At 51.8% G+C, this 15,818-nt stretch overlaps 1 protein-coding gene across 3 annotated transcripts; it reads left to right on the top strand.

The window, feature by feature from the left end:
- The first annotated feature begins 1,150 nt into the window (after positions 1–1,150).
- Positions 1,151–14,535, top strand: Lrrc75b (leucine rich repeat containing 75B). Of its 3 annotated transcripts, XR_008219803.1 has the most exons (5): positions 1,151–1,399; positions 4,370–4,498; positions 5,962–6,062; positions 7,717–8,535; positions 10,651–14,535. XR_008219803.1 is itself a non-coding variant. In XM_052744682.1 (4 exons), exons 1-4 carry the CDS (start codon positions 1,187–1,189, stop codon positions 8,240–8,242), a joined length of 969 nt encoding a protein of 322 aa, XP_052600642.1. In that variant the 5' UTR covers positions 1,151–1,186; the 3' UTR covers positions 8,243–14,535. The 3 variants fall into 3 exon arrangements, 2 of the variants coding, with proteins under 2 accessions (XP_052600642.1, XP_052600643.1); XM_052744682.1 differs by having other exon boundaries at positions 7,717–14,535; XM_052744683.1 differs by having other exon boundaries at positions 1,157–1,363; positions 7,717–14,535.
- The last annotated feature ends 1,283 nt before the right edge of the window (positions 14,536–15,818 follow it).

Here is a 15,818-nt window from a genome sequence, read left to right on the forward strand (position 1 = left end):
GCCCTAGGACAATACTGCTGCAGAGGAGGGGGCGGGAGGCTGCTGGGGAAAAGGAAGCCTAGGAATCAGCCTAAAACTGGTTAGGGGGTATCAGTGAGTGATCAGAACTACCCACTCTGCTGACTTCTGGCTAGTCTTTAGGGTCTCAGCCCCAGGGGACCACAAAGCCTGGCATCCAGTCTCCCACTGCCACCTCCAGTTTCTGGTCAAGCAATGCTTGACCCAAATGAAGGATCCTGGCAGGCATCCCTCACTACATGCCCTGGAATAGGTCTTTCCCCCGCATGTTTCAACTAGGCTTGCACACTTGCCCAGCCAGGCATCCCAGCAGACTCAGGCTGGACACGTTCCTTAACTAAGGGTGGAGGTGGGAGGCTAGAGTGCAGGGCCATAAATGCCCCCTCCTACGTATTGTGAGAAGCTTAGAACTGGGACCAGGTAGGGCTTGCAGCAGGCTTCCAACAGAATCTGCTGAGGAAACCCGTCTAGAGCTAGATGGTCCTGAGCTCAAATGTGGTCTTCAGAGGAGCCAGCGACCCCCCCCCCCCCCTCACGCACTACCATCCCCTTTTGTTAGGCAGGAAAAGTAGGACCAGGAACATATGCAGGGCTGGTGCCAGGCTGCCCAGAGGTGGGCTTAGTCTAGTCATCTCTCAGACATGGGGGTCAGAGGAGGCCAACCATGCTCAACCTGTCCAGGTCTGTCTGTCCCCCTCAAAGCAGAAAGTGTCATTCGGGATTTGCCAAGGCTAGCAGTAACATCCACAGAGTGGACCAGTCAGACACACTTGCTCGCAGGGGCGATCTCTGAAAGCGGGTGCTGTCACTGCCTAAAGCACCCTCACCCGCCTGAAGCACTTTTTTGTACAGTCGGACGACTATCCCCCCCCAAAGACAGTCAGCGCTGGGGCCACATGATGGAGAGGTGCCAAATGCCACCTTGTCCTCAGCGTCTCCCCTGGCCGCCTCGGGGAAGAGCTCTAACGCCAGGTCCTTCGCGGGCGGGCGGGGCCCTCGACAGGGAAACCTCTGCCAAAGAGGAGTGATCCTGGGCTCCACGCTGGCGGCCAGTGCCTGGGCGCGCAGCCGTAGACCCGGCGCTGCCCACCCCGCGCATCCCGGGCGGGGCGCGGGCCGCAGATAGCCCGCCTCCCTTCCACCGTCTCGGCGCCCGCCCGCGGCAGCCATGGGGGCGCGGCTGGGGCGGCGGGCAAGGGCAGCGGCCGGCTCAGATGCCCCTGCGGCGACAGGGGCCGGGCCCGCGCCCTACGAGCGCCGGGTGCGCTGGCTGCGAGAGATCCAGTCCACTCTCCGCGAGCGGCGGCCGGAGCGCGCCCGGCAGCTGCTGCGCCTCCTGCGCCAGGCGAGAGAAGGAGCGGGGCGGCCCGGGATTGCGGGGGTCAGGGAGGAGCCGGGGCTGCGGGCTTCTGGGCGGGTGGGTTCCTAGCGTGCACCTCGGGGTTTTGCAGGCGTTGAGGTTCTTGCGTGGAGGGAGGGCGCGGATTAAAGTGAGGGCCAGGTGGGGCTGGGGGATTGCTTGCCAAAGATGGGGCTGGCATGTTGGGGCACTGGCATTTGAAGTCTGGTGTGCTGTGTGTGTGTGTGTTGAGGGACCACCAGTCAGGAGCTAAGAGCCCGTATTTGGACCTTCTCAAGAGTTGGAGTGGGTGAGGGTAGGGGCATCTCATGCTGAAGGACAATGGGAAGAGCACAGCTCCCCATCCTGCAGGAAGAAAGGAAGCACCAGATCCGGGAGAAAGGGTCCTGGGAGGCACAGCCCAGATGGTCGGCGGCGGGTGCGCCAGGAGACAGACATCATGACAGGACAGACAAAGCCACAGCGCGGGCACCACCCATTCTAACAGGCAGCTTGAACCCACTGAGAATACACAACCACCTTTGCACACGGCAGTGCCACATCTGGCTCTTGGGAGACACATTTGGTACCCTAGCTGGAGACCCTGAGCTCTGAGTTGCCCTGGGATGCCTGTTCCAGCACTACCCCGGGGGCAAATCACTCCCCATTCAGCCTCCTTACGCCCTGCAGTAGCTGCTGCCCCCGCCATGAAGGTAGACGGTGCTTAGAGCTGGAGAAGTGATGAGCCAGGGCACGGACAAAACACTGAGAGAAGAGGTCGAGGGAGGTAGCTCAGTGTTAGAGCATTTGAGAGTCCTGAGCTCTATGTATCTTAGCACTATTTTATAAAAAGAAAAAGAAAGAAAGAAAACAGGATAAGCTGGGCATGGTGGTCCACACCTATATTCCCAGCCCTTGGGAGATGGAGGCAGACAATCAGGGGTCCAAGGTTATCTTCAGCTACATAGTAAGTTCAGGACCAACTTATAATGGGGGGGGGGGAGACAAAGAGAGAGAGAGATAGAAAGAGAGAGAGAGAAAGAGAAAGGAGGGAGAGAGAGAGAGAGAGAGAGAGAGAGAGAGAGAGAGAGCGCCTCAGAGAGGTGGTGATCCAGGGCTGGATACTTCCAGTCCTGCTCTTCCTCCACCACTGCCCTCTCTGTAGACTCAGCAATCTGGAAAAGTGGAGCTGTCACTTTAAGAGGCACTGACCAGGCCAGTGGAAGGTAGGCTGCTGTCTGGGGCTCTGTCTGGGTCTGCCCAGACTCACCAGCCTGCTTCCTCCTGGATCCTCCCCCCTTGCTGGCATCTGTAGCTTGAACCATACTGAAAATACAAACAGGAGAGAACTGCCAAGCAGCACCCAGCCAGGCATATTGCCTAGAAATACAGATCACTATCGGTGATGGTGGAGCCCAAGGCATTGACTTGCATTTTTCCTGGAAGCATCTGGGAGGGGATCAACCTCAGAGAGCGGCTAAGTCCCCTCCTTGTATCCTAGAAGTTGAGATTGGAGGCATATTCAGGCCCCCATCCTGCCCCATACCCTGCAGAACTCTGTAACCGCAGTCCTGTAAATGCGTGCCTGCTGCCTGGCCTGACTTCCTGTGTGCTCAGGACAGCACAGGGCATACATGTCCTCTGGCTGAGGGGTTAGAGGATGGCACATGGAGGCTGGGCACTAGGAGGCTGCCTGCATATCCTCTAAAACACCCTTTGTGCACATGCCTTTAATCTCGGGATACAGGAGGCTGAGGCAGATAGATCCCTGAGTTCCAAGTCAGCCTGGTGTATAAAGCGAGTTCCAGGCCACTCAGGGCTATACAGTGAGGCCCTATCTTTCTTTCTTTCTTTCTTTCTTTCTTTCTTTCTTTCTTTCTTTCTTTCTTTCTTTCTTTATTCGTTTATAATTAATTAATTAATTTTTGGTTTTTCGAGACAGGGTTTCTCCATGTAGTTTTGGTGCCTGTCCTGGATCTTGCGCTGTAGACCAGGTTGGCCTCGAACTCACAGAGATCCACCTGGCTCTGCCTCCCAAGTGCTGGGATTAAAGGCGTGTACCACCGCCGCCTGGCCGAGGCCCTATCTTGAAAAGTAAAAACAAATCAAGATGCTCAGCCTTACATCAGGTCTATAGGTATGGACTGGAGAAGGCCAAGGGGTGAAGGGTCAGGGCCCTGACCCCGAGGTCTGGGTGAAGAGAAGAAAGCTGGTAGGCTGGGAAGGCTGTGATGGCTAAGTCCGGGGAATCATGGCTCTGCACATTCTGTGAGTCTCTGATGGCACAACTTGTAGGTGTTTCGTCTCCACCAGTGGAATGAAGGGTAAAGGTCATGTGTGTTTCATAGAGTGGCCCTGGGAACCCAGGGAGGAACGCAGAAGGCTGGGAGCCCTGAGCAAAGGTGACTAGGTCTGAGGTCTGAACCTTGGCAGCAGCAGTGGGAGAAGGGAGACCCACCTGCTGAGCTGAGGACAGAGGGAAAGGACCCTAGGTGATCCCTACAGAGGTGGACAGGGTGGGATCCCCTACTGCACTCTGGAAAGGGACATAAGGCCGGCAAATGAGCAGGCTGAGTTTGAGCTGTTTTTGGGAACACGGTCTGGGGAAGGGGCTCACTCCCAGAGGAGAAGAGGGTAGCACAATTCAAGAGACCTCAGGGACAGGGAGGAAACAAAGGACCCAAAGGGGGTGCTAGGGACATTAGCGTTCAGGGTGATTAGAGCATCAAGCAAGACATTACACAGCCAACAACTAGTGTGAGTAACCTGATTATCACACACACACACACACACACACACACACACACACACACACACACACACACAGAGAGGCCTTACTATGCCCTCTCTCTCTAGACACGTGGCTGCCACCATATGTTGAGAGATTCCAGCAAACCAAGTGTGGGGGGGAATCATTAGAAATATGTGAACCATCAGGGGGTGTATCTGTCTGGCCGGGAGAAGGAGAACCCTGACCTCTGCCTTACTCAACTATCACTTCACCAACCACAGGACCTGGGCCTTGAAGGGAACCTCCTCACTGACATCCTCTACAGGAATGTGGCTTTGCTTAACCTGGTGGACCCCATCTCCCATGACTTGCTGGTGAACCTGGCCCGGGACCTGCAGTGTCCCAAGAAGGTAAGGTCAGAGGGCATAGGCCCGGGGAACTTGGGTTCTCATGCTTGCTTAGGCCTTAGGCTAGTCACTATCCCTCTTCAGAACAGCTTCAGGAGCAGGTGTAAACTGTTTTGCTGAGCTCTAAAACCATGCTCTTAGGTAGACCTGTTTCCCCACTGGTGGTATGCACCCCACCTGAGCAGAAGACCTATAGAGGCCGGGCGGTGGTGGCACACGCCTTTGATCCCAACACTCAGGAGGCAGAGGCAGGTGGATCTCTATGAGTTCGAGGCCAGCCTGGTCTACAGAGCGAGTTCCAGGACAGGCTCCAAAAGCTGCACAGAGAAACCCTGTCTCCCAAAGAAAACCAAAACCAAAACCAAAAACACCCTATGGGGACACAGAACACAGCCTGTCTTGATACGTCCTCTGTCAGAACCACGTGTTCTTGTTCCTGGGTCAGAAGAGAGACGCCCTAGGCTGGGGCCCCTGGTCTCTATCCTGCTTGGACACCTTTGGGGAAGGGGGTCACAGTCCCTTCCACTGCTACTTGGGTCACAAACGAATCCTATGTCATGCTAACTTGGAACCTGCTACCTGCAGCTTCTACCTCCTCGGACCCTGTTCTGACAACACCTGCAGATGTCCCATTGTGAATATGGACACAGCACTGGCCTGTAGGTCTGTGGTCAGCCGAGAATCTTGGACACAATGGGCACCCCCCCACATGAAATAAGGGGGTCCACTGTAGGCCCTGTCAGCTCTGAATCCCACATCGGTACTTAGCTGGCTAGTCCACAGCCATCCCAGTAGCCGCCTAATCGACTGTCACTGTGTGTGTGTGTGTCTGTGTGTGTGTGTGTGTGTGTGTGTGTGTGTGTGTGTGTGTGTGTGTGTGTGTGTGTGTGTTGCAAGCTCTGGGGGCTGCTTATAGTATAAAAGAAGGTTCTGGGTAATGGAGCCTGCTCAGTGCCAGCTGTGTGGAAAGCATACCTCGTGTGCCCCAAGCTGGACCTCTTTGGGGATGCAATTAGGACCAATAGAGAACCGTGTGGTGTAGTAAAACATCAATCCCCGGCCCTGTCAGCCCAGACCCAGGCCCCACGGGCGCAGCGCAGCGCAGCTTGGAGAATGAGAGGAAGAATATGCTGACCTGACTCGCTCCTATTCTCTGGGACTGGCGTCTCTGGAATAGGGCTCCCTCAAGGGGCCTGGTCTGGCCTCCTCCTTGTGGCAAGTCCCCTGGGGGTGTTGAGGGTGGCAAGCTGCCGGCTGATAGCTTGAGCTACTGGCCTTAGGCCTGAGGACAGAGAACAAGGGCCCATTGTCTGGGCTTCCTCCCACCGGGCACTGCGGGCCTCAGACTAGCCTGTCCAGCTCCCAGCAGGCAGCCTCTCCTGGCTCTGTGCCAGGATACAGCCAGGGCAGAATGGAAGGGGCTCAGGCTCATCCTCACCATAACGTTCCCCTCCCCGCCCCTGTAGGACCACGAGCCCTGGAAGTCATCCGATAAGATCTGTCGGCAGCTCATCTACCACCTTACCCCTCACTCCAAGCGAAAGCCCCACAGGAAAACCCAAAACAGGTAAGGAGAGCCCAGCAACACAGCCCTTGCACACTGTCTTTCAGGGTCCCTTCTCTGAGAGCTGAGTGGGCAAAAATCTCACTCTGTTGCTCCCTTGCCTTCGTCCACATTAAGGCTCCAGCCGTGGCCACTACCCTGGTCCACAGCAACAGATGCCCCTACGCCAAGCTGAGTGCTCCCTATGAGTTGCTTCCCGTTTCTTCCAGGACAGTGACACCTCCTGCCATTCCCTGGTCCCTCCATCCCTGTCCCTTCCCAGGACCTGTGCCTCCTTGGGTCCCAGGTACATCAGGTGAAATCTTCATCAGGACAGATTCTATAAGCCTCCCATTTCACAGGGAAGAACACTGAGTTAGGAGAGGGAGAGTAGCTTGCCTAAGGCCATTCCCTCCCTGATTACCCTGCAGCCCTTTGGGAACTCATCAGCTCCAGGCGTCCTGATGCTGGAGACTTCCACAGCCTCTTGATAGCTTACTCTGCGTGGGGTCTCCTGTTTGGGGGACCTCATGACACAGTCTCAGCCCGGAACCAAGGGCCTAGCACCACAGCTGGGGGTTGACCTGAGCTCTGTGTATCCCCCACCTTATTTTATTCTTACACCTCGTGGCCCAAGACGAACTCAGAACCCATGAGACTGCTTCCTGCCACAGTAGATGGGGTCCTGGCCATGTCCTCACTGCTCTCAGTGACCTACCACCCAAAGCAGTCCTATCTTCCCACAGGGCTGTGGATAAAGAACAGGAGAGAGAGAGGGAAAGTGTGCCAAGGGCCCTGGAGGACTGACCCTCCTCCCTCAGGCTCCAAGTGCCTCTTTCAGCTTAACACAGGGAGGCCTGCCCTAGCTAGCTCTTAGCCCACACTATCCGCTTCCTTCCCCCTTTACTATCCTGGGCCCGTCCCGTCTCTAGGCCCCAAACGCTGAGAGGACCAGAATGATCCCATAGCCGCTCATGGCAAAGGTTTTCATTATCTTAAAGGACGCTGCTTCTAGAGGGGCACAGGGGTCAGCGCGTTGGGATTTAGAGCCCTGGTTCCCACTTAGTGATGGACAGCCAAGGGACCTTGTCACCTCTCTTAGTTCCTTTGTAGAATGGGCCATCACCTATACACTCCTTGGGCTGTCGTGAAAATAATATTAACAGATGCAAGAAGCACAATAATAATAGTCCACACATAGAGCCTTAATGCATGTATGTAGTCCTCACCACAACCCTGTTCCCGTTTCACCAGAAGGGAAACTGAGCTCAGAGAGATTCCTAGCATTGCCTCTGGCCATCAACTTTATAAAAAATGGCTTTAAAAAATAGTTTACTTATTTTTATTTTTTAAGTGTTATGAGTGTTTTCCCTGCATGCATGTATGCGCACTGTGCCTGTACTTGGTGCCTGAAAAGGCCAGAGGGTGTTGGAACCGCAGTCACAGACAGTTGTTAGTCATTATGTGGGTGCTAAGGACCGAACTTGGGTCCTCTGAAAGAGCAGCAAGTACTCTTGACTGCTGAGCCATCTCTCCAGTCCCAGAAATGGCATTTTTAAACCAGGCTTTGCCAGGCCAGAGGACCTAGGTTGCCCTTGGTGGGTAACTGTCTGTGGTGGGTGGGGTCCTGCCTGGGCCTGGGCCCTGGTTCAGTGCACCCACCCGCATCCTTCCATAGCCTCAAGAGCAGCCTCCAGAAGACCCCGCTGGTAGGGGAGACCGTGGACCTTTCCGGCATCCCGCTATCCGCCCGAGATGTGCAGCACATAACACGCTACCTGGGCAGCCATGGTGTGGAGCTGGTGGTTTTAGACCTGAGCTTCACGGAGCTGAGTGATGAGCTACTGCACCGCTTGCTGCCCAGCCTTTGGGCTCTGCCCCGCCTCACCCAGCTGCTGCTCAATGGCAATCGGCTGACGCGAGCGGCTGCCCGGGAACTCACCGAGGCTATCAAGGACACCACCAAATTCCCTGTGTTGGCCTGGATAGATCTGGGAAACAACGTGGACGTGTCCTCACTGCCCCAGCCGCTGCTGGTTGGCCTGCGACGGCGCCTGAGTCAGCACACCTCGCTCCCTACCATCTACGAGGGGCTGGACCTTGAGCCTGGGGGAGGCATGGCTGAGACCACTGGGGCCGTCTCCACCTGGGGCTCTGCGGCTCCTGAGCCAGGACCAGAGCCGCAGGGCTGCTGTGCTAGGTGACTAACGACTGGTCTGGTTCACTGCTACTGAGTGAGGTCTTTTAAGAACGAGGTATTGGGGGCCCTCCATGTCCCACAGAGAGACAGTGGAAATGCTCGACTTGGGGTGAAGCGGTGGAAGAAGGGGTTCACGGAAGACAGGCCAGCCAGCCCAGGCTCAGGGCTCCACCTCACCCAGCAAAGAGGGGCCCCAGCACCCATAGCCCAGACCTTCCAGGAAAGGATGGTATCCCTCGCCTCAGGCTTTATATACCACCGACTTCAGACTCACTGAGCTCCAGGCTTGCTGCAGAGGTAGGAAAACCCCACCTGCCCAGAGCGGGTGGACCTCACAGCCATACTGGTGGCCCCTTGGCGCTCACTGGCAGGACTCCGTGGAAACCAAGGTGCAGGGGTCATGGGTTCAATGGTGTGGGCTTAGGAGTCAGAGGAGACACGACATCTGGGCAGCATTTGAGTTCTATATATTTGGGGACTTTAGGGGGGGCAGGTCGGGAGTCACAGGCAGGCGGAGCTCTGCATGGAGCCCCACAGCAAGTGCCATCAGGGCCCTTCAGTGTACACTGGGCTGGGGACAAGGCTTCACACACCAAAGGCAAGGCCACAGTGGTTCTGAGGGGGTTGACACTGTGTTTGTCTTCCACAGGGCACAGCACCGCCCACTCTCCCCAGCTCCAGGCCCTAGGCTTCCTGTAGAGGGTGAGGAGATCTGGCTGGCTAGAGATGAAGAGCTACAGTGTTTTCTCTAGTTCTGGGGTCACACACGGCATGTAAGGGGTGTGGGTGGGCCTAGCTAGCAACCGGAGTTACAGACTTAAGGGTATCTCTATAGGGAGTTACTGTCTTCCTACCCCAAATCCCTCAAGGTGGATTCCTAACTAGAAGCCTCATGTCTGGTCACCCTCCTTGCCCCATTTAGGAGACTAGAGTTTTTAGCTCAACCAGGAGATAGGCAGAGCATGTGGAGAAGGGACTCAGAGAAGCCCAGGGTGGCGAAGCCAGTGGCCTAAGTCCTCTGTGTAGAGCTAAGACTTAAGGCCTGGTGACAGCAGAGAGACCCAGCAACAGAGGGCAGCCTCAGGGACAAGGTAAAGGCTGGGGTTGGGGGATTCGCCCTGGACCCGTGTGCCCAGAGCCCACCAGTTCTGACCCCCCCCCCCAACTCCCTGTCTGTCTCCAAGTGGACTATGGACAGTACATTTAGCACCCCTCCAAAAAACCATCAATTCCAGCACATCCCCAGACCAGTGGCCAAGAAGGGAGAGGGCTGGATTACATCAGCTCCTAGGCCAGGGAGAGAGGTCAGGTGAGGAAAGGGATTTCACCTCATGCCCCACTGCTTCAGACAGCTGCTTCTCAGGGGGCAGGGAGAAGAGAGCAGGGCCTCCGGCTCTGCTCTGCCCTTGCCGGGGGACCTGGCCAGGTCCTCTTCTTCTTTGGGCCTGGGACCCAACTTCCCCCTCTCTGTTAAACAGAACTTGCTATCCTGGATCCTGGCGCTCAGAGCTTCATCTAGAGGTACTAACCTCCCCCTCCCCCCCCCCCCCCCCCATCCGCCCTCCTCTCCTGCTTGTTTTAAAGACATGGCTTGGAGTTACGAACTTTCACTGTGCCTTACCCACTCAGGACAAGGATTTGGGCTTTCTGGAGCCAGACAAAGCAGAGTGGAGTACGGGCCAGCAGAGGAGGAAGGGAGGGCCAGCTTTGGGCCCAGCAGACTGATAACCCCATCACATGCTCAGGCAGTCAAGTTCTCCCTGTACCTCTTTGCTGTAGGAAAGCAGAGCTCAGGGTCTCCCCTGCCCTTCTTACTTTGTGCCCACAGCTGGCCTGAAGCCAGCCCACATACCTTTAGATATCCCCGTGCAGCGACATTCCTCCTAGGATGATGGGTGAGGACTGGAGCCAGGTGTCCCAGGCAGTTTCCAGGCAAATCCAGGTGGCAGCAGATGGTCTCAATTTCTCCACCTTTTGGAGGCATGTGATGCAATAGCTGAGCCGGATTCTGCAACGGCTTTAGGAGATGTGGGCAAAGTTGATCTTGCTGCTACGCAAGTGGTCCTGACCCTTCACGGAATTCTCACGACTACCAGCAGGGAGATTCCATGGGCAGGGACGGAGATTTCCAGAAGTGAGGGCTGTGTCTCTGTGCTACTGTAACAGAACACCACATCCTGGTAATTTATAAACAACAGAAGTTTACTTAGCTCGTGGTTCTGGAGGCTGGGAAGTCTGACAGAAGGAGTCCATCTGGTGAGGGCTTCCTTGCTCTGTCATTGTATGTATCACACGCCTAGAGAGCACGAGAGCGGCCCCACTGTGGCAATCAGGACGACTTCCATCATGAGGGCAGAGCCCTGCTGACCTAATCCCTCTTCAAATCATCTCTCTTACCTGTTGGGTTTTCAGTGCATGCATTCTGAGGGAGGCAGGCATTCAAGCCTGTAGTATGCTTCATTCAGCTTGGTGGTGAAGAGAGCATCGGCCAGGAGAGAAGGAAGCATGTGGGGCCTTGCTCCGGTGCCAACTTGGAGACCTACAAACCCATCCATCCACGGTCCAGATCCATCACTTCCTGTCAGTGTGGTCCATTTGGGAACTAAGTACAAAAATCCTCCTTGTCCTGCTGAGGTGAGGAGGGAATGAGGTTTGAAAAGAGCCTGCCATATGGGGGGTACAGGCCAGCTTACTGTAGTGTTAGTGAGTCCATCCAGGCTCTCTGTGTGGTGAGGTTTGGCAAGAGGTAGGCTGCAAACACATCTGTCTGTCTATCATTTATCTATCTATCTACTATCTATCTATCTATCTATCTGTCTATCTATCTTCATCATCATCATCATATATGTATGTATGTATGGATCGATCTGTCTACTATATCTGTGTACTGTATGTATGTATGTATGTACCTGTCTATCTATCTATCTATCTGTGGGAGCCCGTTCTCGGGTTCCTCGTGGCTTTACCCAGCAGGTCCACATAGAGGATGATTAGGACCACGGGCCTGAGTGCAGGTGTCTGGGATGGTCTGCACTTGGCTGTGCTGGGGGAGGAGGTCTTTTGTTCCACCCCTTGGCGTCTCTATAAAAACCCTGGGGCAGAGACAGTCGGGGGCCGTTGGAATAGGTTCCAGACCCTCTCAAGGCTATCCTTTATTTTCTATCTGTTCATCTCCGCAAGATTCTCCGCAATAAATCCTTCTATCTAATATTTCCTGCTGCTCGCACTCAAGAAAACCCTGGGGAACTGTGGGGGTGGTGGGTAAATGCCCCACATCTATCTATCTATCTATCTATCTATCTATCTATCTATCTATCTATCTATCTAATCTATCTTCATCATCATCATCATATATGTATGTATGTATGGATCGATCTGTCTACTATATCTGTGTACTGTATGTATGTATGTATGTATGTATGTACCTGTCTGTCTGTCTATCTATCTATCTATCTATCTATCTATCTATCTATCTATCTATCTATCTATGCACTGAAGCACACTAGGCAAGTGCTTTTTCACTGCACTCTACCCCAGCTCTCCATTGATTCACTTACTCATTTAGCCAGAGTCTTGTGATGCAGCCTACCCTGGGCTTGACCATTGAATCATCCTGCTTCCACCTTCTGAGTGCTGGAGTGACAAGCCCGTGCCACTGTGTCTAGCACAGCCTTTCTGAGAGTCCAGAATCTGGCAACTGGCCCCTGCTGCACCGAGGTCTCTCTGGGTGGCGAGGGAAAGCACACTTGTCCTGGGAGACCGTTGCCGATTGCCACCACCACGACTGTCATCTCCACCAACAGAAACCTCCAGTATTTTCTTCCCAACTGCAGATTTCTTGTTGTTGTTTGGAAACAGTCATTTATTTAAAAAGCAAGCTGTTATGAGCTGGGTGTGGTGACACATGCCTGCAGGCCAGCCTTGGCTATGTAATAAGCATCCGTAAAATTGCAACATAATAAAGCAAACACACTGTGACAAGTTTAAAGTGTGCGCCATAGTTTTGTCATATTTACACAGACATGAAAACCACGGCAGTAAATGTGTCTGTCACCCCAAGCTTGCGGTGTTCCCTACTGACTCCCTTCCACTGCTACCTCTCAGAAACCATTGGTCTGTGTTATGCCCCATAAATTAGTTTCCATTTTCTAGATTTTAGACCAGCTTATGGGATCATACAAATATACCCTCTCTCTCTCTCTCTCTCTCTCACATATATATATATTAAAAACAGCATAATTATTTTGAGACTCACCTATATTATTGTATGTATCAAGAATTGTGTTTTGAATAGTATTTCATGGGTGTACCAGAGTTTATCCATGAATCTGTTGATGGATATTTGGTTGTTTCTAGATTCTGGCTATGACGGATAAGGCTGCTATGAAAATTCATGTACTAGCTGTGGCATGAGCATTTCATTTCTCTAGTAAGCACCTAGGAATGTATATTAATTAGTCTTTCATTGCTATGAGAAAATACCTAAGAAAAACAACTTAGGAGAGGAAGAATTTGTTTGTTATTTCAAGGGTGTCTGACCATGATAACTTGGTCTCTTGGGCCTGAGCGAAGGCTGAACATGTTCAAGCAAAGCCATTCACCTTGTGGCTGCTGGAAAAGAGAGAAGAGGTTAGGGGAGGAAAAGATAGACTCTGGGTGAGCTTCTTCCTCCAATAACCCATCCGACTGTAAACCCATTGATGAGTTAGCCCACTAATAATCCAGTCACCTCTGTGGAGCATCACCAGCTGTGAAGCAAGCCATCAGTATATCAGCCTTTAGGGGCCACAGTTCATATCCCAACCACCTAGAGTAGAACGGCTAGGTCACATGGCAGGTGTCTCTAACACTTTAAGAAAGTGTCGCCAGGCGGTGGTAGCACACGCCTTTAATCCCAGCACTTGGGAGGCAGAGCCAGGCAGATCTCTGTGAGTTCGAGGCCAGCCCGGGCTACCAAGTGAGTTCCAGGAAAGGCACAAAGCTACATGGAGAAACCCTGTCTCGAAAAACCAAAGGAAAAGAAAGAAAGAAAGAAAGAAAGAAAGAAAGAAAGAAAGAAAGGAAGGAAGGAAGGAAGGAAGGAAGGAAGGAAGAAAAAGAAAGAAAGAAAGAAAGAAAGAAAGAAAGAAAGAAAGAAAGAAAGAAAGAAAGAAAGAAAGAAAGAAAGAAAGAAAGAAAGAAAGTGTCACACTGATTTGCAAGGTCTTCATATAATTTCACAGTCTTACCAGCAATGTGCAGGATTTCAGGTCCTCCCCTTTATAGTTGCTAACTGAAAACATTGATAATTATTAGTGTGGTGTGTAGGGGTGGGTGGGTACATGTTCCACAACGCACATGTCGGGGTCAGAAGACAAGTATATGGACTTAGTTTTTTCCTTCAATTCCTACATGGGCTCCAGGAATTGAACTCATTACCAGGCTTGTACAGCAAGCTGCTGGCCCTATGGTTTTTAATTTAATTTCACTATTGTCTGAGAATGCAGTATGGCTCTGTACTGTTGGAATTTTTTAATTAATTTTACAGCTCACCATATGGCCAATATTGGTAAATGCGTGTGCTTGTAAAGAATGTATATTTTATTGCTCCTGGGTAAAAGTGTTAATCAAAGTCAGGATGATGATAGTATTGTTTAAGTCTAGGCTATGCTTGCAGATTTTCTCTCTGTTTATTTTATCTGTTGAGAGGGAACACTGAAGTCTCTGACTATAATTGTGGATTTGTCTATTTCTTACTGATGTTCTACCATTTTTTTTTTCTGTGTATGTTCTGAAGATTAATTATTGGGAGCATACATGTTTAAGTCTGTCATGGACACCTTGATTAACTGCCTTGCTATCATTATGAAAGGACCTTATCATAGCCTGGTGGTATTTCTTCTTCTGAAATGTGCCTAACTGATATTAATTAGCCACATGATACTTAACAATCACAGCTAGACTGTTATTAATGGCTAGGTTTTATGTCAACTTGATACAAGCTAGAGTCATTTTGGAAGAAGGAATCGGTTGAGAAGATGTGCCCACCAGATTGGCCTATACACAAGACTGTGGTACATTTTGTTAATTCGTGATTGATGGGGGAGAGCCCAGCCCATTGTGGGTGGGGTCACCCCTGGGCTGATGGTCCTGGGTTCTATAAGAAAGCAGGCTGAGCAAGCCATGAGGAGCAAGCCAGTAAGCAGCTCCCCTCCATAGCTTCTGCTTCAGCTCCTGCCTCCAGATTCCTGTCCTGACTTTCCTCAGTGATGGACTGTGATGTCGAAGTGAAAGCTGAAATAAACCCTTTGTCTCCAAGTTGCTTTTGGTTGTGGTGTTTTATCACAGTAAGAGAAAACCTAACTAAGACAGATAGTAAATATGCTTTTTCATCTTTTTATTTTCAAGATTTATTTTTATTACTTTTAATTGTGTGTGTGTGCATGTGTGTATGTGTGTTATGGGATCCCCTTGGAGATCTAGTTACAGATGACTGTAACCCACGGAATGTGGGTGTTGGGAACTGAACTCAGATCCTCTGCAAGAGTGCTCTTAAACACTGAGGCTTCTCCAGCCTCCCCCAGCCCCCTTTCATCCTTTTTTCCCCCTTTGATATTTATTTTGTTTTTTCTTACAATATATTTTGATCATATCCTTCCCCTCCTCAACTCCTCCCAATTACTCTCTGCCTCCTTACATACTTAACTTCATGTTCTTTCTATCTTTATAAAAGCAAAAACAAAAACAAAAAATTGAAACAAAAACCAGTAAGATAAAAAAAATACCAAAATGATGCTAGACAGTGGTGGCACACGCCTTTAATTCCAGCACTGAGAGGCAGAGCCAGGCAGATCTCTGTGAGTTCAAGGCCAGCCTGGGCTACAGAGTGAGTTCCAGGACAGGCTCCAAAGCTACACAGAGAAACCCTGTCTCAAAAAACCAAAAAAAAAACAAAAAAAAAAACCCACAACCCAAAATGGAACAAAAAGCAACCCCCAAACACACACAAAATGGACTCCATTTTGTGTTGGCCAACTGCTCCTGAGCATGCAGCCTGTCCTGGGGTGTGATTGATAGACTGACTCAGTGACACTGCACTGGAGAAATCTGGTTTTCCCTTTCCCGGAAGGCATCCGCTGCAAATAACTTCCTGGTGAGGGGTGGGACTATTTATCTACCTCCTGTCTCTGTGCTGACCCTGTGCAGGTCCTATGTATGCTGTCACAGTCTCTGTGAGTGCATGTGTGTGTCAGCCCCTTGTGCTGGGCAGACACTCTTTCCTTAGGGTCATCCACCATGGCACCTACAGTCTCCCACTTCTTCTTCTGTATAGGTCCCTGAGCTTTGAGAGGAGGTGTTCGGCAAAGACATCCCACTTAGGAGTAAGTGCTCCAAAGTCTCTCAACGTCTGCACATTGATTGCCCAGTGGTGGGTCTCCGTGTTAATCACCACCCACTGAAAAAAGGAAGTTCTTGGATGAGGGTTGAGCAATGTACTGATCTATGGGCATACTAACATGTCATTAGAAGTCACTTTATTGCTATGTTCCTTTAGCAGAGGAACAGTAGTAGATTTTCTCCTGGAGCTCATGGCCTGCCTA

The sequence above is a fragment of the Peromyscus californicus genome, unplaced genomic scaffold (genome assembly GCF_007827085.1).
Source record: "Peromyscus californicus insignis strain IS unplaced genomic scaffold, ASM782708v3 Scaffold_19__1_contigs__length_69161282, whole genome shotgun sequence".
NCBI lineage: Eukaryota > Metazoa > Chordata > Mammalia > Rodentia > Cricetidae > Peromyscus > Peromyscus californicus.